The 26,434-nt window shown below is 45.5% G+C and overlaps 1 protein-coding gene across 1 annotated transcript; it reads right to left on the bottom strand.

Moving 5' to 3' along the window:
* Nucleotides 1–24,229: 24,229 nt before the first annotated feature.
* On the bottom strand, nucleotides 24,230–25,102 carry LOC8026562 (zinc finger BED domain-containing protein 4-like). Its single transcript, XM_040498715.2, has one exon. It carries the CDS (start codon nucleotides 25,100–25,102, stop codon nucleotides 24,230–24,232), a length of 873 nt encoding a protein of 290 aa, XP_040354649.2.
* Between the last annotated feature and the right edge of the window lie 1,332 nt (nucleotides 25,103–26,434).

Here is a 26,434-nt window from a genome sequence, read left to right as displayed (position 1 = left end):
ACCCCAGTTTTATTTTTTTTTTAAATCCTCCGGCAAAAAGCTGTTACGTTTACACCTTTAAGGTGTAGACGTAACAGCTCTTGGCTGCAGTAATCTTTTGACCACCTTGTTCTCCTCCTCCGGGGATTATTATCATCATTCTTGTCCAGCTCGCTTGCACGTTTGCAGTAACCTTGAAGTTCCTACTTTTTTTTTGAATATATAATATACAAAACGGGGCATTAAACACCTTCGTGTTTAATGCCCCGCTTTGGGGGAGTGCTTTAACCTTTAGCAGAGAGGTGCACTGCGGTGAAGCAATATAAACAAAATACCGATGCGTTCACAGTTGTCGCTTCACTTCTATACACGAGAGCGAAGGGAGACGCGCACTCAACAAAGCTATGTTGCCCGCCAGTGCGGACTACGAACATAAAAGATATTGCGAAAATTCCGACCATAATCAGTGTACATTACTGAGGGAGTGATCAAATACAATAGTACGTTATTTGCGGCTATAATCGCATGTTCTGAAAATTTGCGCAACCCATATCGATCTGGACGTGTAGCGGTGTCGGACTTGTCATAGTGTAAGTGTTTATCAGCTACAAAAAAAAAAGAAAAAAAAAACAGTATAAAAAAAGTAAATAAATAAAAACATTAGATTTATTCAATTTAAATCAAACTTACTTGTTTAAACCACTTGAGCTAAAAAAGAGCGGGTTTTTACCATTAGATATGTATTTCTAAGGATTTCCCGTTCTAAATATTTCCTGCTTGATCATTCTTTGCCTTAAAGACCGACCAACGAAACCATTTTCCGCAAGGTAGGAAAATGCCCCTCGCGCCCTCCTCTTTTCACCTCTCCCAAAAATCACGTGACGGCACAGGCTTCTTTTGTGTCGCCTTTTTCTGTAGGGATAATCCTCAAAAAGCGCGAAACGAGCGGCTAGCTGCGAGCGCCACAACGACCTCGAGACGTCCAGGTGTCTTCCCTCGTTGACGCGGGCACGCGCAATCCGCAGGATTGAGGAAGCCAAGGCGACCGAACGCTTTTTCCCATGAGCTGCAGGTCCGAGGCCGCTCGGTCGGTGGAGATCGAGGGGTCGTGGTATGCTGGGTTCGTTCCAGCAGCCGCTTTCTGGCATCGCGCGGCTGCTGGAACCATTCTCGCGTCTGCACACGGATTGGCTTGCACAATAAAGGGTTCAGGTCGTCGATAATACATTTATTTCCGAAACTTATAAATCAAGTGGCTTTCCCTAATCTCTTCATTACTGTTTGAAACACATCTCCTTTCATAGGTAACTGTTCATCCCATTTTGGACTCTTTTGCGTATTTATTCCTCCTTACGTCTGCTTGATGACTGTTTTATAACTTGATAAAGACCTTTAAATATTGGCGCGGGCTTGCGCGATCAACGCTGTCCCGGATTTATTCAAAATTGGAAAGATTGGCGTCAGGAGGGGTTGAAGAAGCAAACCGTAATTTTTGCTTCTAATGAGGACGGCACAATCGGAAGATAGGTCTTTGCTTCACCTGTATCCACAACGCCCCATCGTTTGCACGATCATAATTTCTCAGTGACATAGGTGTATACCACCTTTTACTCATGGTTACTATAGATGGGGCCCCACAGGCTTTCCAGTTATCAGCGAGTCGACTTTTTAACGACCGGCGACTCTCCTGAGTGAGAATAAATATTATCACCTTCAAACAACATCCACCCCTTTCTCCCCCCCCCCCCCCCCCCCCCCCCTTTCCCGAGTTGGGGAAATATCAGGCAGCTCCGGGAAGCAGCCTGCAGACTGCGCTTTTCGGCTACTCATGCTCAACACATTCGAACGTGGAAGTAAACACATCACATCAACGACGCCCTGTTTATTTGCAACCTAAATAATGTGGCTCTTCTGTTGGGACCCAATCAATTTCATCATCAATCATTATTTGTTACAACTTCATGGTGAATGTGTGTTCGTAGTGATGCCACAAAGTGGTCGGTTCAAAGGGAGAAATAGGTCCTCGTATTTATTTTGCGGAAATACTCGCTCCTGTGACGCTCTAGTGCGTGAGGTCAAAGCACCCGAAACAGTGCGTAATACTTTAAAACTGTCGTTGATGATGAAATATTCATGGGAAGCGCGTAAAATTGTTTACACCACGAAGGCATACCTAAACACTACAAAATATCGCAATTGCAAAAAAATACAGAAAAAAATCAGCTTGCCAAAACCGTTGTTTTCCTCTCTCTATATTTCTTTTTTTTTTCGCGCCACTACAAAAAAAAAAAAGAAAAAAAAAAAAAGCGGCCGAGCAACGAAATTTTATCAAAACCTCGCTTCTTGGAGAAAGGACACCACGATATATGGTCGTGAATCTGCCAGGGAGTTTGTAGAAATAATGGGCGACCATTGAATCTAGCCTTCTGCACGAGTCATGCTCGCGATATTTCCATTTTCCTTCCACGCGATTAGAAGGCAAGAGGCTGGGAGAATTCATGTGCACTAACATTCTGCTTCTAAAAGAAAGTACCAGATTTCTAGCGCATGTCATTTTAGATGTAAATAGTTTAATCACTGTGCACAAACATTCAAGGCCTGGAGGATGACATGGAAGCATGGCGGAAAGCAGCTTGCTGAAAATAGAAGTCTGTATTGCATTGCACTCGTGTGAAAAAGTATTACGCATTTTTGTCTTATTTCCGTGCCAAAATAGAAACAGCGTTTAGAAACCGAACACTGTGCGTTTTGAGGAGCGCCGAAAGGACATTAAAAACCGGGACAACCAGAGCTTGTCCTGGTTCCTTGTTTGTTCGGAGCCTTTCAAAAGGGGATGAAAAGTTATGAACCGAGTGACCCGACTTACCACATTAGAGCAGTTCATTTCCATTGCGACAGGCTGTCTTCAAGCGTCTAGCATAGTCCAGCTTGTACTGGTCCGTTTTTACTTTTGGTTCCTTTCACAACGTGAGCTCTAAGCCACTGGACCAAACTACCACATTCATAATCTGCGGAAGCGGAGAAGTGGAAATGCAACAAAATGAATGGTTCGCCCACGACCGGATAGAAGGGGGCCGAAATTTCTTTCAAGAAACACACAATCTTCTCTTCAATTCTGTCTAACAATTTTATGTGAAGGTGTACTTGGCTATGGCATTATTCGTTTAAGGATCAAGCGAAACTTTGTATCGGATCATTAGATGTCTACGTTCACTCCCATTCGATGCTTATCATGTTCTCGACTATGTACACGGGGTGGTTTTCAGCGGTAGGTTTTTAATCTGATTGCCCGCCCGCCAAAGCGCGAGCCAGAACGCACTACGGCCGCGGGCCGTCGCGCTCTTCTCCTTCTCCGTATCATTATACAATCAAAGACGCAGGCGGTGCCGTCAATCGTGCTGGTGTCGGGAACCAGTAATTCTGACCCTTGAAATGCAGGCGTGACGCAAAACCCAGAGGCGTATCGTTCGCCCACCTACGTTCCTCCCAGGCGGCGGAGATTGTCGTTTAGAGGGGATTATATTCTGAACGGATGTAAGTTACACGAGCAAGCTCGCATTCTGCTCGCAAAGCCCAGCCACTAAGCAAATGTAACGGACGGTAGTTCGAGAGGCGTGCAACCCTTGCCCGCTTAGCCCTCCCAACCACTTCTCCGCTTCCGTAAATTTTGAATGTTGTAGGTTGGTCCAGTGGCTTAGAGATCACTTTTTGATAGGTACCGAAAATAAAAACGGACCAGTACAAGCTCAACTATCCAAGATGCTTGAAGAGAGCCTGTCGTAATGAAAATGAACTTCTCTAATGTGGCAAGTCGGGTCAATCTGTTTATAATTGTTCAACCCCTTTTAAAAGGCTCCGGAAAAAACAAGAAACCAGGAAAAGCTGAGTGACGCAAGGCGCCTCGTATTGTTCAGGTTGTCCCGGTTTTTTATACACCAACTCATCTCTGTTACGTCACGGCGCGGTGGTGGCGCGTCGGACGCACTTCCGGTCTGGGGCAGTGGGCAGAAGTGCCCATTTGAGACGTGTATTCCTGCGTTGTTTTGAAAGGAACCAGACAAAAAACTGCCTTGTCGTCAAAATGCTGCGACTGGGGCTGTACCAAGAGAGTCGAGAAAGGTTTGAAGGTCAGTTTTCATGCGCTCGGTTCGTCCGAGAACGCGGATATGTGCCGTGAAAAGGGAAAACCAGACGCCGTCGGACAACGATTGCTTGGGCGGGAAGCAGTTTGGGTTAAATTCACGGATACTACTGGCCATCAAATTTATTTGTTTGGTTCCAAAATGAACGCCGGAAAACCGTCAAGTTGTACGGACCACCTGCGGACTACGTTTAGTGCGTCTTCAAGTTCAAACGGTCGCCTGATCGTTCGAACTGTCGTCTGCTCTTTCAAACGTTTCTGCTTGTCGTCTGCTCTTTTAGAGGACACCGGCCCGTAGACCAAACGTGGGCCCGGTACTTGCGATAAGAATTAAGTGCAGGCCTTAAAAGACTTAAGTTTGAAGGTTGGTAAGCAGGCTCGACGTAAACAGTAGATACAAGGAGATGTTGATCATTGTTACCATTGACCATCACCGACTTGTTATGCCTGATTCACTTGGTTAGATTCTGCTTGCGATGTTCAGTATCGACGTCGACCATCTCAGCTACGGTTCACGCTTTTGCAGTCTGATCGACGTCGCTACTGAAAATTGCGAGCGAAATCTCATCATGTGAATCAGGCTTTAGCGTACGTTCTGCGGCGTCCACGCGGAATGAATCGCCGCATGCCAGATTATTCACGCGAAGTTTTGCGGTGTAACGAGCCTCGTTAATTTCGCTGACGCTGCTCAAGTAGTCAGACATCGTTAGGAGGACATATAATCAACAGTTCCAACGCGAAAAAGAGCGCGGGGACTCACACCGGCGCCGACAACATCGCATTTCAATGGTTTGTTTATGGGCGACGGCGAGCTTTTTGCCCACACCCCAATCGCGCATGCGCGGCGCCGGTGGCGTCCGCTAGGGGCGCTCCGGGCGCTCCGGTTTGTTTGTAAACATGAGTTGGTGTATATTCTTTCGGCGCTCCTCAAAACTCAGTGTTCGGTTTCTAAACGCTGTTTTTATTTTCGCACAGAAATAAAACAAAAATACGTAATAATGTTTCACACCAGTGCAATGCAATAGAGACTTCTATTTCCAGCAAGCCGCTTTCCGCCATGCTTCCATGTCATCCTCCAGGCCGCGAATGTTTGTGCACACTGATTAAAAATTTACATGTAGATTGACATGCACTAGAAATCTGGTACTTTCTTTTAGAGGCAGCATGTAAGTGCACATAAATTCCCCCAGCGTCTTGCCTTCTAATCGCGTGGAAGGAAAATGGAAATACTCAATTGGCAGATTCACAACCATATATCCTGGTGTCCTTTCTCCAAGAAGCGAGGTTTTGATACAATTTCGTTGCTCGGCCGCTACTTTTTGTAGTGGCGCGAAAAAAGAAGAGAGAGAGAGAGGGGGGGGGGGAGGGAGAAAGCAACGGTTTTCGCACTCTGATCGTTTTTTGAAAGTAAACATCCTCGACAGAAATCTGTCTGGTTTGGGGAACAATTCGAAAAAAAGAAAACTCAAACCAAAAGTTTAGAAACAACAGTTCCCAACGTTTCGGGGTCGACTTGACTCCTTCTTCAGGGGTGACCAAAAATAAAATTGGACAGCGCGAGCTTCGACCTCTGCTTCTTCTTCTACCGAGGTGATGTTTTCTGAACGTGACGCAGGCCATGGACGTAAATAGATGGTAAGGCCCCGAGGGACCTGTTAATGTTCCCCGGTGTATTCTGGATGTGCCACGACTCCAAGAACAGGCGTCTTCGAATATGTGGCTCCGTGTCTATCACGTGTGCTTTTCCGAAGTCGATCCGATGTTCAAACACCTCACAATGTTCCGCGACGGCGCTACGCTCGCGATCGAAATTGCGCACATCGTTCTGGTGCTGGCGCATGCGTTCGGGAAAAGATTTTGTTTCACCGATGTAGGCGGCGGGGCACTCCGCACACGGTATCTTGTAGACCACGCCGTGTGCTTTCTCTTTTGGGAGGCGATCTTTCGGCCTTGACATGAGCCGTCCTAATGTTGACACTTAATGTTGATTAACACCTAATGTTGACACAAGTGTCAACATTAGGACGGCTCATGTCAAGGCCGAAAGATCGCCTCCCAAAAGAGAAAGCACACGGCGTGGTCTACAAGATACCGTGTGCGGAGTGCCCCGCCGCCTACATCGGTGAAACTAAATCTTTTCCCGAACGCATGCGCCAGCACCAGAACGATGTGCGCAATTTCGATCGCGAGCGTAGCGCCGTCGCGGAACATTGTGAGGTGTTTGATCATCGGATCGACTTCGGAAAAGCACACGTGATAGACACGGAGCCACATATTTGAAGACGCCTGTTCTTGGAGTCGTGGCACATCCAGAATACACCGGGGAACATTAACAGGTCCCTTGGGGCCTTACCATCTATTTACGTCCATGGCCTGCGTCACGTTCAGAAAACATCACCTCGGTAGAAGAAGAAGGAGAGGTCGAAGCTCGCGCTGTCCAATTTCATTTTTGGTCACCCCTGAAGAAGGAGTCAAGTCGACCCCGAAACGTTGGGAACTGATGTTTCTAAACTTATGGTTTGAGTTTTCTTTTTTTCGAACTGATCGTTTTTTTTTTTTGTATTTTTTTGCAATTGCGATATTTTGTAGTGTTTAGGTATGTCTTCGTGGTGTAAACAATTTTACGCGCATCCCACAAATATTTTATCATCAACGACAGTTTTAAAGTATTACGCACTGTTTCGGGTGCTTTGACCTTACGCACTAGAGCATCACAGGAGCGAGTATTTCCGCAAAATAAATACGAGGACTTATTTCTCCCTTTGAATCGACCACTTTGTGGCATCACTACGAACACACATGGCACCATGAAGTTGTAACAAATAATGATTGATGATGAAATTGATTGGGTCCCAACAGAAGAGCCACATTATTTAGGTTGCAAATAAACAGGACGTCGTTGATGTGATGTGTTTACTTCCACGTTTGAATGTGTTGAGAATGAGTAGCCGAAAAGCGCAGTCTGCAGGCTGCTTCCCGGAGTTGCCTGATATTTCCCCAACTCGGGAAAGGGGTGGATGTTGTGGGAAGGTGATAATATTTATTCTCACTCAGGAGAGTCGCCGGCCGTTAAAAAGTCGACTCGCTGATAACGGGAAAGCCTGTGGGGCACCATCTATAGTAACCATGAGTAAAAGGTGGTATACACCTATGTCACTGAGAAATTATGATCGTGCAAACGATGAGGCGTTGTGGATACAGGTGAAGCAAAGACCTATCTTACGATTGTGCCGTCCTCATTAGAAGCAAAAATTACGGTTTGCTTCTTCAACCCCTCCTGACGCCAATCTTTCCAAGTTTGAATAAATCCGGGACAGCGTTGATCGCGCAAGCCCGCGCCAATATTTAAAGGTCTTTATCAAGTTATAAAACAGTCATCAAGCAGACGTAAGGAGGAATAAATACGCAAAAGAGTCCAAAATGGGATGAACAATTACCTATGAGAGGAGATGTGTTTCAAACAGTAATGAAGAGATTAGGGAAAGCCACTTGATTTATAAGTTTCGGAAATAAATGTATTATCGACGACCTGAACCCTTTATTGTGCAAGCCAATCCGTGTGCAGACGCGAGAATGGTTCCAGCAGCCGCGCGATGCCAGAAAGCGGCTGCTGGAACGAACCCAGCCTACCACGACCCCTCGATCTTCACCGACCGAGCGGCCTCGGACCTGCACAGACATGTACAAATTACTCAAAAAAGGTAGTTAAGTTAAGTTACTGAGTATCGACGCCAAAAGTAATTGGAGTAGAGTAGAAATTACGCATTTGTAATAGTAATTGAGTAAACTACTAACTACTGTAAAAAGTAGCGAGTTACTTTGAAGTTACTTTCGAAGTTACTTTTTTTATATTTTTGTGGTAGCGAAATGAACAGCAGTTTTGATCAATGAAAAACCTTGCGAGCCTAAAATAAATGCAGTCTATTTATGGCTTGCGTTTTCGCCAAAACAGTTTATTCGCTCGCAGAAGCAATTGACTTTCAAAGTTCTTGATAGGAGAGTTTTCCCCTTTTCCTGCTAAGGACGTCCCCAGCCAAGCTAAATAGACGTTCCACCGACGGGCTGGATGGAACGGCAACGTTGAATTTGAGAAACAGGCTGTGCAGGGTCGGGCAAGCGAGTGTCGGCATCTTAGTGTCGATGACTAAACATGTGAGGTTTGCCTCGGGTAGAGAACCTTTTATAACAAACTTTCCTCCTTTTTTCTTTTTTCTTCGTCAAGTTGAGATTGTTATGACTGGCACCTCTTTATTCCGACGTCGTTCGGAGAGTACGCTGAGCGAGTGCACCAGACCGTGAAGGGTTCAAGTCTCGCGCCACGACGATGAGATCATCCGGACGACTGCGCGTCCCGTTGTGGTGCTTGTGCTACGCTACTGAAAAAAATATTGTTTTGGTTTAACAGATGATGAACCGAAGTATACTTCGCCGCTGACGCCGGGTCCAACAAAATGATCTCCCAACGGCAACTCGCAATCCTCCCCGGCGACTACAATATTCTGATGCGCCTGACACGCCTGACAAGTAAATCGTTTTTAACAAAGAGGAGGTCTCCCTGGCATGGATGGTCGGAAGGACGCGAAGGATTACGCGAACAAGCATCGTCGCTCGTATACAGTTGCAGCTGGAAGCGGGAATATGCTCCCATGAACGGATTATCCATGCCAGGGTTTGTGCGCGGGGGAGTCCGGCTTTGCAAAGGCGTATGCGCTGACGACAAGGCGACCATGGGAACAGGCGCCGAGCTGCGAGGTCATTCAAGTAGCGCCTCCCGTTGAACCTACCGCTTGAGTCAGAACTCACTAAAGACAGAAAACACGAAAACAATAACAACTCTCGGGGTGTCCCCGTCTTTCATGGTTGCAGCTGGAAACGCGGCGCCTGCGTGCATTACCGGACTAGGTCAATACCCGACCAAGGCTTGTTAAGCATCTCTTCCTGCGTTCGTGCGTGCCGGTGTTATGTTTTGGCTGCTCGTCGCCACCTTGGCCCAAGGACGCCTTCCCGAACAAGGGGGCCCCTTGTTCGGGAATGCCACTTTATCTGCCGGCGTCTTATTCATTTCTGCCCTCAAACTTTCGTGATGGGCAAAATTAGCACTATATAATTTCTAAAGTAGTTAGTAATTTGAGTAGAAGTTACCTGAAAAAAGTAGTTAAATTAAACTACTAATTACCCAAATCAAGTTGTAATTGAAAGTTACCAAGTTACTCGAGAAAGTAGTTAAACTACAGTAGTTTGAGTAGAGTAGTTGAACTACGTCCAAGTCTGGCACCTGCAGCTCATGGGAAAAAAAGTTCGGTCGCGCTGGCTTCCTCAATCCTGCGGATTGCGCGTGCCCGCGTCAACGAGGGAAGACAACTGGACGTCTCAAGGTCGTTGTGGCGCTCGCAGCTAGCCGCTCGTTTCGCGCTTTCTGAGGATTAACCCTACAGAAAAAGGCGACACAAAAGAAGCCTCTGCCGTCACGTGATTTTTGGGAGAGGGTGAAAAGAGGAGGGCGCGAGGGGCATTTTCCTACCTTGCGGAAAATGGTTTTGTTGGTCGGTCTTTAAATACTTAACAAATGCCCATGGGAAACAAACACTAAGAGGCAAACCGTAAACAGTAATTTCAGCATTATTTTTTAAGTGTTTATTTAAATCCTCGAAGACAAATTGGTGTGATATAAACCATGATTTAAATCGTGATATAAATTAGGGTTTAAATCATGAAATGGGAGTTATTGCGCAGTCGAGCTGGGGAACGATAATAGGGAAAAAACAAAAACCTCCAGACAAGAAACGAAAGAGGGGGACAACCACAACACCGTTGTGGCGGTCTCCCTTTTTCCGTTGCACGTCTCGTTTCTTTCTCTTTTTTTTTTCACTATGATCGTTTAAATTATATATTTTTTTTTATTTTCCAGCCTAGTATTAATCGAGTGAACTCAAGTTTCGGAACAATGTTCGCAAAATTCTTCAAATTTAGAATGAATGTGGCAGAATGCAAAGGTAAGCCCTTTGGCGCAGTTCGGCGCCAATCGTGCAGTAATCACATCACCTGCAGACTTCACTTCGACATTGGCAAGAAGTGAACACACACTCTGTAAATTTTTTATGTGCGCTTTCAAACTTCGTTTCGAGAATGCCGCCACAAACAAAAGACAATACAACGATAAAGAAACATTACAGCATATTTTGCGAACATATTTTGATGTGATATAATGGTAAAACCGGGAATCAGCGTTGATGGTATCCTGAAAAGAACGCCTAACTCGCCGTTACAGCTCTCTTTTTCGCTGTATCCGACATAGTGCCAAAATGGCCGCATGTCGCACCTCAACATTTTTTCTTTTTCCTAGAGCGCTGCAAACTAGCATTTCCAATCAGGTTGACACCTTCGTGCCCTTGTAAATGAGTATTCTACTACCACTAGCGCCAGAATGCTGCACCCCACTTTATTACAGTAACTGGTTGTAGCCGCTACTAAAATGGGCAAAGTGCCAGTGTGGGCGAGTGCTGGGATCGAGTCCAAAGTCCTCTGAGAAACTATGATGTAAAACTTGCGAAAAAAGAATCGACGTCGCTGCCGTTAATTTCCTCGTATGATCCATTATACCATTGCTGCGACGAAGTGTCCTAGAGCACAGAGCGCTGCAATAGGTAGATGTAGAAATATGACTAAGCGCGATACTATAGCGGAGCGCAAGTTTTTCTGCTTCTTTTGCTGAGGTTGTGGTGACGTCAGAACGCCGACCTCTGATTGGCTCTGATTGAAGAATAGTGGTTAAAGCTCAAAGCAAGCATGCCTCGCGGTCTACCCACTACCTCTCAGTCCGAGCGAATCAGAGCTCTACATTCTAACGTCACCACAACCCCAGCAAAAGCGGCAGACGAACTGTCGTTCCGTATTGGACGCATTTTCGTTGAATGTGAAAAGTATGAGAACAGTGGAGGTGAAAGGGACGCTAAAATGAATTTCGAGTTTACATTTCACAGTGGATATTTGTTGGTGATATTATTTCATAACTGCGGATGCATGTTGTACGTCCAAGACGGGGTTTACACTGTCTAATACAAGTGAAGCGGGGCTTAAGGTCGCAGACGAATCAAGTGCTTGTGGCGACGCTCGGCCTCAACAATAAAGATGGGTATGGGAACTGCCGTGGCGACACAGTCCAAATGCGATGACCTAGAACGGTCACGGCGCTGCAGCTTTAAGATAATTGGGGGTTGCGTGGATATTTATACAGCGTGTAGTTGGTCAGCCTTTTCAGAGTTGCGACGAGTCACTCCCTGTAGATAAGAAATTTAGCCAATGCAGTGCAATCGCTAGCCTGCATGGTGTCTTTAACGTGCACCACCCAGTAGCGATACACGACTGCACGCCGGTACAATGCTCATCCAGATCGAAGCGGGCAGGGGCGGGGATTGAACCCAGACAGCTTAGAGATCTTTTTCGACTCCACGCATAGCTATGTGATTGAAGTACTCGCGATCTCTGTTGCCATGTTTTGCAACAACCGCCTTAGCCACACTCGAGGAACATTTGCCGAATGATTTGACGAGTGATGAAGATGATATAGCAGTACGAGTATATTGTTTCTATTTTTCCATATTTGGAAAATAAAATAAAGCGGGAAAGAAACCTTTTTGTTGGTTTTTAGTTCTCCGTGCCACCGTAAAGGGTGACTTCAACAACGTTTTCCCTCGGCTCTCAGTGGAGTAAAAAACAACCACAGACCAAAAAAAGAAAAAAAAAGAATATTGAGTTTATTTTTGTATGCAGTAGAAAAAATCTGCCCCCACTCTGGAAGGCTAACATTTTGTTCTGCACCTTCCGTTCTTTTTATCGTTATTTAATTCCAGTTATATACAGAAAACGACCATATAATAAAACCTGCCAATATTTTAAAATCACTTTCAGTGATGCTCGAAATTTATTGCTGATAAGTGCAATGTCACCCCGAAAATTCCTTTTTTTTTTTTTCAGGCAGGAGTGGGAAGTTGTTACTATTAGAGAGTTTTCGTAGACCGCGTTTCCCCCTCCGCTAAGCCCTCCGCAACGAAGCAGCCGCTACTGCGCCGGCGCGCCGATGGTCTTGACTGTAGAGTTCCGGCTAGCGTAGCTGGTTGCGGAGAGCGTTGCGGGACAGCGGAAACGATCAACGAAAACTCCCTATTGTAGTTTTGTACGTAACTGTTAAATACCGAGCGCCGCAATCAACCATCGGCGTTCGGAACCCTGCCGTTTTCTTAGTGCACTCCCCTGTCGCGTATAACCACTCAGTAGGCAAAAAGGGCGCATGTCCGACTGCTACCAATCCGCGTGAGCAAACAAACCTGACAAAGTTTGAACATGGGCAAAAAAAAAGAACTCGTCTGCTACCGGCGCGCATGCGCAAGAACTACTCCGGAAGTGAGTTCTGCTTCCTGCGTTGGTGAGGTGGAGCAAAGGCACCCGGTGAAGAAAGCTGGCTTGGGCGCCGCTCAAGCAAGAGCGCTTCCGACGGTGACGTCTTTAATTAAAACCCGAATCAATGCGGCCGCGTGTCTCGACGAGCAGCCACACGCTGCAGATGTTCAATAAGAAGACGCCGCGTTGACTTCCCAAGCAACGAAAACTCGAGCTGGGGAGACACCCCCGCTAAGCAATCTGCGGGCCTGTCACCGACAGGTTTCGCACGCGGAATGCGCTCACCTATATTGGTGGGCCGATAGTCTGCGTAGAACAGTCTAAAGACGCGATTTCGATTCGACTCGGCACTTTATGCTCGCCTGTGTAAGAGTCCCAATATTTCACAGGTCGCTGTGGTTGATTTGCATGTGCTGCGATGGCATGTTGTGGAGAGTTAAGCCGCTGTCACACTGACATCCCTCAAGAGACATTCTGGAAAACAGCGTCTGAGGCATTCTTCGTGTGACGGTCACACTGGACATAAAAAAAATGTCTGCAGCATGCATACTCCAAACATATATATCTATATAAAGTTCTATAGATTTATCTACATATCTATAGAACGTTCGAACATGCTTGAGGAGTGCCCGCAGGTAATTTTCTCATCATGGAAGCTCTGCAGCCATGAAGTTGCTCATGTTTTTCGTCCTCCCGCAGTTCCTGAGCGTGTCGGCGCGTGGGTCCCCAACTAACAGGAGTCACGATGACGGCGCGGTTTGCTTCCGGCATCCGGACGGCAATCTTCAACCTGCCAATCACTCGTCGACAGCACCGTCGTGTCCTGGTATCAAGTTCATCGAGAACCTCGTTCACACCACGTCATCAGCAGGGACATCGACAGCGGCAGCTATAAAGGAGCTCCCCTTGCGACAGCGCGCCAGTGGGCATGGAAGCTCTGCAGCCATGAAGTTGCTCATGTTTTTCGTCCTCCCGCAGGTTAGTAAACAAAAACCTTGCCATTGTTTTAAATCAGACAATGTTTGCCTTGTTATGCTTCCATGCCGCGAAGCTTGTATTGAGTCTTTTAGAGTTCTGCTGCTGTTGTTGTCTGGTGATGTTGAGCGGAACCCAGGTCCCATGTCAAAACCCCAAGAAGAACAATTACTTAGCTTACAAGAAACAGTCGATAAACTTAAAAACAGTCATGCTATACTTCAACAAGAAGTAGACCTTCTAAAAGAAAAACAAAAACAAAGTGAACAGACAGTTTCAACACTTGAAGAGCGACTTAACAAACTCGCGAGTGAACTCGACGCACTAAAGCAGAAGGATACTAGTAGCGCCGCGACTACTGAACCCCAGCTTACTGCAGCCTTAAACGAACTATCTCAGCTAAAAACACGTTGCGATGATGCAGAGGGCAGATCCCGTCGCTGTAATCTTTTATTTTTTGGCATCACCGACGCAGACAAGGAAACGTGGGCTCAGTCAGAGTGCTTGGTCACTAGCTTGTGCTCCGAAAAACTAAACGTGTAAGTTGAATCATCTAGGATTGAAAGGGCGTATCGCCTAGGAGCATTCGACCCTCAGAAATGTCGCCCAATAATAGTAAAGTTTTCTTCGTTTAAAGATAAAGATAGCGTTCTTTCATCAGCCCACAAGCTTAAAGGAACTCGCGTAGCCATCAGCGAAGACTTCCCAATTTCTGTCCGGCTCGCACGCCGTCACCTTCTTGATTTTGCAAGGCCAAAAGGCACCCCCTACAGACTGCGTCATGATAAACTTTTTATAAATGATAAGTGCTATGTATTCGATGCCGCTCTTGGCGCCGTTAAAGAAAAAGACACATAGCCACGCCAGCGCTTCTTCTCGTCGCCCTCTAGGAGTCGACCGGCAAAGCACCATGTTATCACTAACAAATCTTCAAGTCATTCTATCCTATTTACTAACATTAGAAGCCTAATACCAAAGAGAGACGAAATAATTTCAGTAATCGAAGCGTGTAATGCCGCTTTTGTTGTACTTACAGAGACGTGGCTAAGCCCTGATATATCTGACGTTGAGCTATTTCCCTCGCACCTAAACTTTCGACTGTATAGGTCTGATAGAAAAACTAGAAAAGGAGGGGGCGTACTTTTGGCCATAAAATACCATATACCATCACGGCTAATACCGCTTACCACTGACCTAGAAGTTGTTTGGGTGTATCTTTGCACAACGCCTTTCGTAATAATGGGTGTGTGTTACAGGCCGCCGGATAATAAAAGAGATTTTGTTATTGAGCTGTATAAATGCCTTTCTGAACTCGCATGTAAATATCCTAACGCTTTAGTTACCCTTTTTGGTGATTTTAATTACCCAAATATTGACTGGCCTACTATTTGTTCTAGCTGTGCATTTTCTCAAGAGTTTATTGACCTTTGTTTAGATTTTAACCTATCTAATTTTATCACTCAACCCACTAGAATTACCAATCGCTGCAGCAACGTACTCGACCTATGTTTAAGCAATGACCTTTCTCTCTTCAGCAACGTCACATAATTACCCAGCATTAGCGACCACCTCGTCATTGAGCTAACATTCTCCATCACTACTCCTAAGAAATCACGTTATTGCAAATTCATTCACGATTATGCGAGAGCCGACTACGCATCTATCAACACCAACCTCGCAGAATTTTATCACATATTCTCAGTCAACTTCGCAGAAAGGACGGTCAATGAAAACTGGATTCTTTTCAAAGATAGACTAACATCCCTAATCAAACGTTTCGTTCCACTCACTCGAATTATATCCGATAACACTAACCCTTGGTACGATAAAACAGTTCATTGTCACTCCAACAGGAAAAAAAGAGCTTATACGAGGGCAAAGGCTCATAACACTAACGCATCTTGGAACGCCTATCACGAATGCGCTAGGGCCTACAAATCCGCGATTCATGATGCCAAATCCAAATTTTATACTCATGACCTCCCCAACATTTTAACCAATAAACCTAAAAAGTTTTGGAAACTAATTAACCCAGCACTCTCTCTTCCATTACAATTCGTTGACGAGTACGGCCTTCTACTTTCTGACGAACATAGTGCTCTTGAAACTAACAACATTTTTAGCTCGATCTTTACCAATGAAGACTTGTCAAGTATGCCCAACTTGTGCCAACCCCTTCATCCTCCTATGAATCCTATCATGATCGACCACTCTGGTGTACTGAAGGCCATTGATCAGCTGAAGGTGTCTTTTAGCTCTGGCGACGACCAAATAAACTCGAAAATATTAATAAATACTAAACACGTCTCTTCAACTTTCCTCTGCGACATTTTCTCACAGTCTCTTCAACTTTCTGAAATTCCATGCGACTGGAAAATCGCTAACGTCATCCCCGTTTACAAAGCAGGTGATCGCCAACTAATCAACAACTATCGCCCGATCTCGCTCGCCAGTGTGTCGTCTAAACTCTTAGAGCATTTACTCTATTCTAACATAATAAACTTTCTAGACTCCCACAGCCTTCTTTTCGAGCATCAGCACGGCTTTCGCAAGTCATACTCATGCGAAACGCAACTAACCGCTTTTCTTACTGACGTTTACTCAAACTTTGATTCTAATAAGCAAACTGACGCCATATTTATTGATTTCTCCAAGGCATTTGACAGGGTCCCTCATTAACGTCTCTTACTGAAACTTAGAAATATTAATATCCATCCCTCAGTCGTCAAATGGATCTCCGAATTCCTCACAAATTGCACCCAGTACTCATCTATTAACAACACCGAATCTACCACCTGCACTGTAAGCTCCGGCGTCCCCCAGGGAACCGTTCTTGGCCCCCTTCTATTTTTAATATACATTAATGATCTCTACCTCAACATCTCCTTTTCAATACGTCTCTTCGCCAACGACTGTGTAATTTATAGACCTATTAATTCAAACCACGATAATCAAATTTTGCAGAATGACCTCGCACTTATAACTCAGTGGTGCCACAAATGGCAAATGACTTTAAACTTTAATAAATGTAAATCTCTATCATTCACCCGCAGTTCACATGTTTCATCCTTTTCTTATCACCTTTCCACTATCCCAGTAGCTACCTGTTCCTCATATAAATACCTAGGCGTTCACCTGACCTCTGATCTGTCATGGACTACTCACATAAATGCTGTCACTGCCGATGCTAACCGTACTCTCGGATTTCTTCGCCGTAACCTCAGACTAGCTACACCTTCAGTAAAACTACTAGCTTATACGACCTTGGTCAGATCTAAACTTGAATTTGCTTCATCCATATGGTCACCATGGCAATCATATCTAACTAACAACCTTGAATCCGTTCAAAACAGAGGTCTTCGTTTTATTTACTCTGACTACTCCCCATACACGAGCATATCAGGATTACGCAAATCAGCTAACCTTGACTTACTTTCTTTACGTCGAAGAGTGTCACGTCTCACTCTTCTTCACAAAATCTTTTACCACAACAACCATCTAAAAGATTCTCTACTATCACCTCCCTACCGTATTTTCCCTCGTTTTGACCACTCATGTAAACTGCGCTCAATTACTTCGTCATCTGTCTCCTATAAAATGTCGACTTTACCATCTGCTATTGACGATTGGAACTCATTACCTGACCTCATTGTAAACATGGCTGTCACTAACAAGTTTGCTGCAGCCGTTAACCTCTTTCTTTCTGAAATACAAGTATAGGTTGCAGCGTGTTTTTTATTAACTATTTTTGTTGATGTTCTTAGTGTGTTCACTCCCTTGTATAATGCCCCCTGGGGCCCTCAAGGAAAATAAATTATGATCATGATGATGATGATGATGTCTGCACTGAACGCCATGACTTTCGTATGCAGACCGCTAATTCGTCTGCTTCTTTTGCGAGGGGTTGTGGTGACGTCAGAACGCCATGCTCTGATCGGTTCTGAAGGAAAGATAGAAGGTAGACCTCAAAGAAGCTTGCTTTGAGGTCTACCCACTATCCTTCAATAAAAGCGAATCAGAGCTCGGCGTCTTTATGACGTCACTGCAACTCTTGCGCAAGAAGCAGACGACTTGCTCTCCGCATAATATACGAACAGTGCGATTGGAACCTTCCCGATAAGCGGAAGTAAAACCACAGCGTCACGAATTTTTTAATGTGGCACACAATAAAAATGTATCACGAATTCCGTTTTCAAAACGAAAGTTTAAATGCGAGCGGCTGCGGGGGACCTGCCCGAGTGCTGGTTTGCAAATTCTCTCGTAGCAGCTTTCGGGAGGCGACGGAGAGATCCGCGACGGTCGCATCGAAGGACCGCGCATTTCAGGGAAGCTTCTCGAAGCGCGTTGCCATTTGCGTCCAGAGAACCGAATGCGAGGCGTGTGCTTGTCAACCAGTTGGGTTAATCTGTCACTGCGACGAGGAAGGCGACGTGTGAGCCTTTCCATGAACGCGTGCCGTGCGGCGCTTTGTATATATTTACTTGTTCGCTGGTTTCGGTTCTGTCTTAATATCGAATCGAAATTTACTGTCCTCAGATTCGCCTAACTCGTTGCAGCCTTCGTTCTTTTGAAGAATTGGCGCGATGTTTGATATTTCCTTTACTTTTTTACCATTATCTACGCTATTTATATTTTTAGTATAGTTGTTTACCACCATCAAAACGCATATCAACACAGTAGAACGCAACGCTAAACACGAACGTCTTTCTTTTATATCACGAGCATATGGGATTACGTATAAAGAATATTGAAACCAAGACGAAAAAAAAATAATTTCGTAGTCTTTTCAATGATTTGGATCTAAAGTTGTTGTATCGCTATAGGTACGTGAGAAAGGGGAGATAGTCGTGCATTACCCTTCCTTAATGAGGGATAGACCAATGCGTCCCACAGTCGCCAACAGCCTGAGAAGGGCATGGCGAGCCTTGAGCTTCTTGATTGTTATTGCTCCTCAGGTAAAGTTATTGCCGCATCTGCCGATAGGAACGCCGAACAAGGAAACAGGAAGTATGTATGATAAGGCGGGCCAATATGAGACAAAGATTTGCAAATATACCTTGTTTTGTTTTCCATTTTTATTCCAAATTGAAAAACAAAGTAGTGCGAGAACCTTTTTTTTTTTTTTTTTTGCGTTTTGGTGATGTGCCCAGTATTTTTGACTAGACTCGAGCTAGTGAAACTACAAAATAATAATTATTAAAACAAATCACTAATGTTTCATCTTGGCCCGATCCCCGGGGCAAAACGAGTCAGCAAGTGCGTGGGGCAAAATGAGACATCCCGTTAAGAAGAAATGACGGCTCGGTCCATGCATTCGGAACATTCAGAGTGCACTCCGTGGGCCCCAGCGCAGTCTTCGCGAACCCGCACTTCGCTCTCCGTGCACTGGATCCATACAACACAGGAGCTGTTTTGCTCCATAGTGTTTAGCACATCGGGCACTGTAAGTCCCATTCGGCGTTCGTCCCGCGGTTTGTAGGACGCTTGTGCGTTACCGGCACATTCAGTGGACAAACAGTCCAAAGCTTTGCTCCTTCACCCGGTTTAGGTTTCATTGGTTTCGGAGTAAGCGTAAACTATTCTCAGCACATCATTGTACGTCAGCCCAAAAAGGAACTTTTCCGTGCACACAAATTGCTACACAAGCTTTTTCTTTTTTTGCTGGTCGGAAGAAACTTGTTATTTGAACCCTAACTGACTTTTCCAAATCACTTGTTGCTTTTTTTTACATACGATGAATTTTATTGCAAGCCTCTGGACTACTTCCTTAGTTTACCGATGACTTTCGCTGCAGCGCGAATGGACTGCCACTGCTGATGCGCACTTTTAAGCGCTTTCGTCGTGTGATCTTTGGATTTTTAAGAGCTGTTTTCTTAGACGTCCAGATTGTCCCAGATAATAATAGTAAAAAGCGGCTTTAGATGAGGATGCAACATTTAGCCACCAAGGATCACTTTGCGCCAGTTGATGGGGATATTATCACAAATGATAGATGATGAGGCGATGAATGAACATAAACTAAACGTTGCAGTTGGCAAACTTGTGCCGAAAAAAAAAAGAAAAAGAAAAAAATCAAGGAGGTAGCGTCGCAGGTCGGCGGAATAGCACGACCGAGCGAAAGAGCGAGACTGGTCCCCGATCGCCACTCGGAGCATCTTTAGTACCCACATAGACATCTGGAACATTCGGCGTAGCACATTTGGTGTGTAGAACATTCGTACCTCGATCAGACGATTGGGTTATCGAACTTACGAGAATGCTAAATTGAAGGAATAAGGAAAAGGAGCGTCCGTTCCCTGGAATCGGACCTCAGGCCCCTGCGCGAAAACAAAGTACGGCAACCGTTCGGACTCGCGTTTTGTCGCGTTTTTCACCTTGTGTACGCTCTTATTTAAATAATTTCATCGCATGAACTGTCAAACCCTAAGGCGATAAAACCTTATCCCGAATTAGCCAACGAAACAGACAATTAACATAAGGGCTTAGCCCGGTCCAGTAAAACTCAGCTGCACGCCTCCAGAAGAATGCAAGTGCAGGATTTAACAACACTTTGGTGGGTCGTACTTTCACGAACGTTAACGACGTTTTTTTAAAAAATATTTTTCGTTGGGGTGTTTACATTATTGTAGCAGATTGTTTACGAAGTAAAGTGGAGAAGTGCCGGCCCATGTTCGCAAAATACCCAATTAATCACATTGTACGATTCGATTATAGATGATGGCGCTGATGTCAAAATGTCTCATTTTGCCCCGCCTTACCCTCCACAACAAACCACGCCCTGCGCTTCTCAAGCTGTCAGCGACGATTGATCTCAAGGCCGTGATGGTGGGCTTGCTACGTCACCTAGAAAAGGCCGACCCGGGGCCGAGCGCTCCCTCCTTCCAATGCTACGTGTGGCTTGTGAGAAGAAAACGGCGATGCTTTTAAGACTTCGTATTTTGTGCAGAAGCATTTATTTTAATTATCTCTCTTTAAATGTTACGTCTGAAATCATGAGCGATGTCTTTCCTAGGCTCGCTTTAGACTGTGACCTAGTAGCGTAGCCAGGAAGCTTATGAGGCTCCAGCCTCTATCCCCCCCCCCTTTCCCCCTAAAATATATTTAGGCAATTTTTGGCAGCTATGCTTCGTTTATTTGCGCATAAAAAGAAACCTGAAACTTCATAGACTGAAACGGCATTACTTACACGAAGACTATTTCCTGGGACAAAAGCGATTCTAGCCGTTCTAGTATATTACCACCCGAACGACTCTACCGGAACTCGTGACAGATACAGGCGCCAAAGCGTGACACGAAAGGAAAGGGACGAACATACGTATAAAATTAATCTTGTCACAAAAAAAAAACAAAAAAAAAACAAGAAGAAGCAATAGCGGAACTTGCGCATTGTCGTCTGTCAATCCTCTTGGGTCAACGTGAAACACTGTCGATCGGCTCCTTCATCTTCCGGGAGCATTGTCTGTGTCTTAGTTTAGATCCGCAGGATATTGCGCTAGCGAACTGTCACGTCGAACGTCGGTCTCGCGCTCACAGCACGTCGAAAGAAATAAACGAAGACACAGGAAGAGTACGTCGAGCCTCACGAAATAGGCGCCACAATGTGATGTCTCTCTGTCCTAGCATGTCTCTTGGGATGTAGATACTCTGACGCCATTTCGCCGCCCATTGCTTTTTTATGTGTATAGTTGCTTAGGCACACTTGCTACGAAAAAAGACTGCGTTATAGCCCGGGGGGTACCGTTACGAATACCATCAGCTCGGCGCCCGGTGGGGACAGCAGACAAAGCGGCAGCCATGTTTCTCTGGCCCGCTTTCTGAAGGGATTCGCTCGCTGACATCCCATAAATCGGGGTACAGCGACGAAAATTACTCTTCTACCGCTACTTATTCGGCATTTTGAGAACTATCTTACATATCATCACGAACCAATTACGAACTAAAAGTAAGGGTCCCTCTTCGCGGGACATCTTTTAATGCCTCCTCCTTGCACCAAAACTCCATTGGTCGGAATAGCCTTCCCGTAGTAATAGTAGTAGTTACTAACGCAGCTGCTTTTAGGAATACCATTACTAATTTGTTAAATGATATCTCGTAATAATTGTTTTTAATTTTTACATTTTCATCGTTTTTACTTGTACAGTGCCACGGGATAAAATGAATCGAAATAAAATGTCCTACTCCCAAGTAATGTTGTCCCCGTGACCAAATACATGTAACGAAATAGCGTTACTCCTTAGAACAAATAAAAGCTAACGCATTACAGAGCTCCGTTACCATTTTGCAGATGCAACAAAATACCGGTGTCGTTACTTGCCATAACTAACGGACGTAACTTTTACGCTAGATCGTCGTAACTTTGGGTTTCACTGTTAGTATATGACAACTGTTTATAATAAACCGCCTCTATAAACCTCAGCAGCAATGCACTTTTTAAGGGAGGAACTCACTTGATCGAATGACGTTTTAGCGAACGCCGACATTTCACTGAATGACACGTCAAGGAAGCGTCGGCCGCCGTGAAGCGGCGTTTACGGGTGGGCCAAGTGGGTTCCCACTTTTGTAATGAGCCGCTACAGCCTGCCGCCGCAAAGTGGCGTAAGTGCAGAGCGGGGACGGAAGGGGGGGGGGGGGGAGAGGGGGGGCTGACACGCTCCACCGTAATCTGCTAAAACGTCGCTGTGTGCTGAAACGTCATTCACTCATGTGGTATGGACCTGTAAACAACACAATTAAATAAAATTTCGAAATTTCATTAACGCCAATAATTGTAACATAGAAATTCACATTACATTGATCAGGCTAGTAAAGGATTCACTGGCAACAGGATGTGTAATTTATATCGTCGAGCAGGTCACGCTTCGTGAGCGTGATTCGGAAAACTGAACTTTGCCCATAGCACCTGCCTGGGAAGAAGAAATCGCTCTGAAAAGAACGACCGAATGCGCGCCACGTAACTGACGCAAAAAAGACCTCTTCATGTTATCAAAGTTAATTAGTTAAAATAAATGTTATTTTATTCCTACACAAACCAACGTTATGATTTCCAATCATCGACACGCCTGCACCCGGCCACCGCTAACACACGTGTTTTCGTTCAAAGTGAGGGAATGTCCATGCATTCAAATTTACAGTTTATCCTTACATCATGCAAATGACAGTCCGCAGTAGTGATGGACCGAATCTGCCGAACTTCAGATTCGGCAAAGTTCGGCACTTGCCGAACTTTTGCTGGAAAGTTCGGCAAAGATTCGGCAAAAATTCGGCAAACGTCTGAGCAGGCGAGAGAACAACGGTGCGCTGTAGTGGAGGCGCCAGACGGGGCCATGGATTGCAAATGGACGCCGTGCGGTCGTGCGGTTTCCTACCATCGTCATACTCGTACAGTGTACTACTAGTGGTTACGGCAAGGTGCGCAGTAGGCGACATTGTGTGTTTGTCAGCTTTCGTGAGTGTGGCTCTCTTCAATATGTTCTGCCTCAAGAACTGAAGATCAACCGGAAATTGAAGCAGTCGACTGCCCAAGTGACAAGTGATGCGCCACCGACTCCGGATAACGTGATTTCCATTTCATCTTCCCAGTGATGTGTACGAGGCGGAGCGTCAAGGGCCGTTTTAATGTATTTCGGGTTTGATTTCTGTGCGTGAGCGCAAACCAAGCATAGCTATGCTTTCAAGCCCGTATTCTACCTTTGATAGCCCTGCACGCAACTGGAAAAACAGCTCGCTTGCGCCTCTAGCTTTGACAACATTGTAGACTATAGAACGGAGCGTAGAGAGCACTGCATGGTGTGGCGACAACAACAAATAATGTGCCAATGTTGGAAGATCCGCCCGTGTTATGGGTCCCCTCATTCCGGAATAAGGGTGTCAGTAAGATACATCAGAATTTTGTATGGTATATTCTTGCTTGAGTAGCAGGATTTTATCTCCAAAGTTGTAAAATATCCTGAGCATTTGAACTATATTTTCACTTGTACCTGAAGAGAGACAAAATAATGATGTCCTTAGAATATGGCTTTATAGAATTTAACTCGGAAAACTAAGGCAAGACACAATGACTAGATAAAACGACCAACAAAAACTTGCGTCGCAAGTGTGAGGACTAGAGCACGCCGTGTCCTCCTTTAAAACATATCTATAGGAACACTGCAAATAGTGGGACTAGATGTGAAAACGTGACGAAAATGTTTTGTACAGGGTTATTCATTATATTGTGCCACCCATTCAATAAACCACATAAAATTGTGCTGCTTCACATGGGACTTGTTTTCTGCAAAGACGTAACTGAGTGGTGGATATGCATCCCTGGAGATGTGGAAATTAAGCATTTTTTTATCTGCAGCTGTGCACCATGATAAGCCTTTTTCTTGCTAGGCAAAAAATGTGATTCATGCCGTTGACACCTTACTTTTTTACAAACAACTATACTATTTAAGAAACACACATTGCTTTGGCTTCCGTGCGCTTTCTTTACTCACTGACATGCTGCGACACCAACTTACCAAAATTAATCCTACAGTCAGGGCTAACATCAGTTTGCTATAATTGACTGCTGTATAGAAATATAATCATTCTTAGTTTTACTTGTAACACATCCACCACCTAACAACATCTTTGTGGAAAGTACAATATCCCTAGTGAAGTATACTGATTCATGTGGTCCAATGAATTGATAGCACAATATAATGGGTCCCATTATTTGTGAACATAAATATATGTAGATCTTGGCATCAAGCACTAAGTATCTTCAAAGTGAACTCTCTTAAGAAGTGGCTCTTCGTCCTCGTCATCTGATTCTGAGCTGACCAGACCTCGCTCTAGCATTGAAGTGGTTGGGGATGCTGTCTTGTCGATCCAAGCCCTGTTCATCCGAATGAACGCCACCATGTTAACATTTTTCGTGCTTAGACGGTTCCTTTTCTCGGTTACAATCATGCCTGCTGCACTGAATGCCTGCTCAGAGTAAACACTGGTTGGGGGGCATGCCAGGTGCTTGACTACAGTTACGAAAAGAGAAGGCCACCGGTTTTTCTTTGTTGCCCAATATTGCAATGGGTCACTCTGCACTCCATAGCTGTCAGCTTCTCTGTCCTGAGCATATGCGTCCAGCTCAACCTTTGCAGCTAAGGATGGCTGGGATGGCGCATGTCCTGACCCCACTTGTGACTGGGTCAGTCCCATCTCGTCCGAGCTGGAAAACCACAGGCTGAATTCTCCAGCTGGAGGTGGGGTCACTGTTTGAACCGATGTACTGCACGGTTGCGCTGACATTTGCGACGAGGTTTCTTTTGTGATGCAGTCATCTTTAGCATCCATGGTCTCCTCAATCTGGCGAATAAGGTGCTCCTGAGTCCTTTCCAGTTTTGAAGCGGCCTGGTCTTCAGTGTAGTTGCCAAATGTGTTCCTGAACCTTGGATCTAAGAAGCTTGCAGCCCAGTACACAATGTCTTCCTTGATGCTGCTCAGATGCCTGTTGCTGTGCAATGCAGTTAGCAGGCTGGCAGCATGTTGTGCAGTACCCGCTGCCCCTTTTCGGCTGGCCATCCGTTCAAGGCTCCTTTCAATGAACTTAAGCAGAGGCAGCACTTGACCTAATGTGGCATCATCCATGCACACCAGGCGCGTCGCCTCCTCAAATGGTCACAGTACAGTTATCAGGGTCTTCAAAAGCGTCCACTGCTCTGGAGTGATGTGGTGCTTGCTGCTGTCTTCAAAGAACTCTGTCACCGCACGTCGTTGCTCACACAGTCGTTCTACCGTATACAAGGTGCTGTTTCAGCGAGTTGTCACGTCTTGTAGCAGCTGGTGCTGGGGCAAGTTTTGCCGACGCTGTACCTCTGCGAGCTTTGACATTTTTGTAGCCGAATGGTGAAAATGTCCACAGATGGCCCGGGAAGTCTTTAAAACATCTTCCACAGTTGGTCCAGCCTTCGATAGGCCTCCTTTCACAACGAGGTTGAGACAGTGCGCCATGCACGGAATGCGCTTCATGTTGACATCTCTTAATGCTCTGACAACATTCTGAGCGTTGCCCGTGGACACATAACCTGGTTCTAAGTCCAGAGGTGGCAGCCAGCGTTTCATGACGGAGTCCAACTTTTCGGCTATATTCTCAGCCGTGTGCGTTTGGCCGAAACTTGCCAAGTCCATGACTGCCTTCCGTCTGGACAGGCATCCCTGCTGATCCTGGATCATCCAGTGAGCTGTGACAGACATGTAGTCCGTCACTTGCCGGCTTGACCAGATGTCGGTGGTCAGGTGCACTATTTTCCCAATGCTGAGTTTGAGCTCTTTCTTGAGGGCCTCACGAATGGCTGCTTCGAGAGCAGGAACAACAGAGGAAGCAAAGTGTTTCCTCCCAGGAATCTTCCATTTGGGCACACAGTAGTGCATGAACCTGAGGAATGCTGAGTCTTCCACCACCATGCTGACGGCCAGAAATTGTGCCAGCTGTTGACAGTGCAGCAGTGCCTGCGCATCAGTGGGCTCCCAGACCTTCTTCCAGTCTAGTGTTTCGTGGACCGTCAGTTGCACTTTCTTCTGGTTTTTTTACTCGGGTGCACTCTGTTGAATTAGTGATCTTATTTCCTTTGCTGCTGCTTCCCTGGGATTTGTAACAAGGTGTGCGTGGTTACGCTTCATATGGTTGTGCAGTGCTGTGGTCCCCGTCGTGCGAGTGTCGCCTCCCGGTTTTCCAACACGTACCTTCCTTCGGCAGTAGCAACAGGTAGCTGCCAGCTTATCTTTGGTGCAACTTTCAAAATGAGTCCATATGGTAGAAACCGTCTTTTGTTGCTTAGAAGTCTGAAGCGGAGGTCCTGTCGCATTCTTTTCGTGGCTGGGTTGAAGGTTCCCTCTAGACGCAGCGGTGAGGATGGCGGAACTTGCAGGAGCATCGCTTATAAGAGGAACATCGCTTGTACTGGTAGAGGCGCTTGTGCT

The sequence above is a fragment of the Ixodes scapularis genome, unplaced genomic scaffold, assembly GCF_016920785.2.
Source record: "Ixodes scapularis isolate PalLabHiFi unplaced genomic scaffold, ASM1692078v2 PGA_scaffold15__6_contigs__length_5221840, whole genome shotgun sequence".
NCBI lineage: Eukaryota > Metazoa > Arthropoda > Arachnida > Ixodida > Ixodidae > Ixodes > Ixodes scapularis.
The sequence above is the reverse complement of the archived record's forward strand: the minus strand, read 5'-3'. Positions and strand labels throughout refer to the sequence as shown.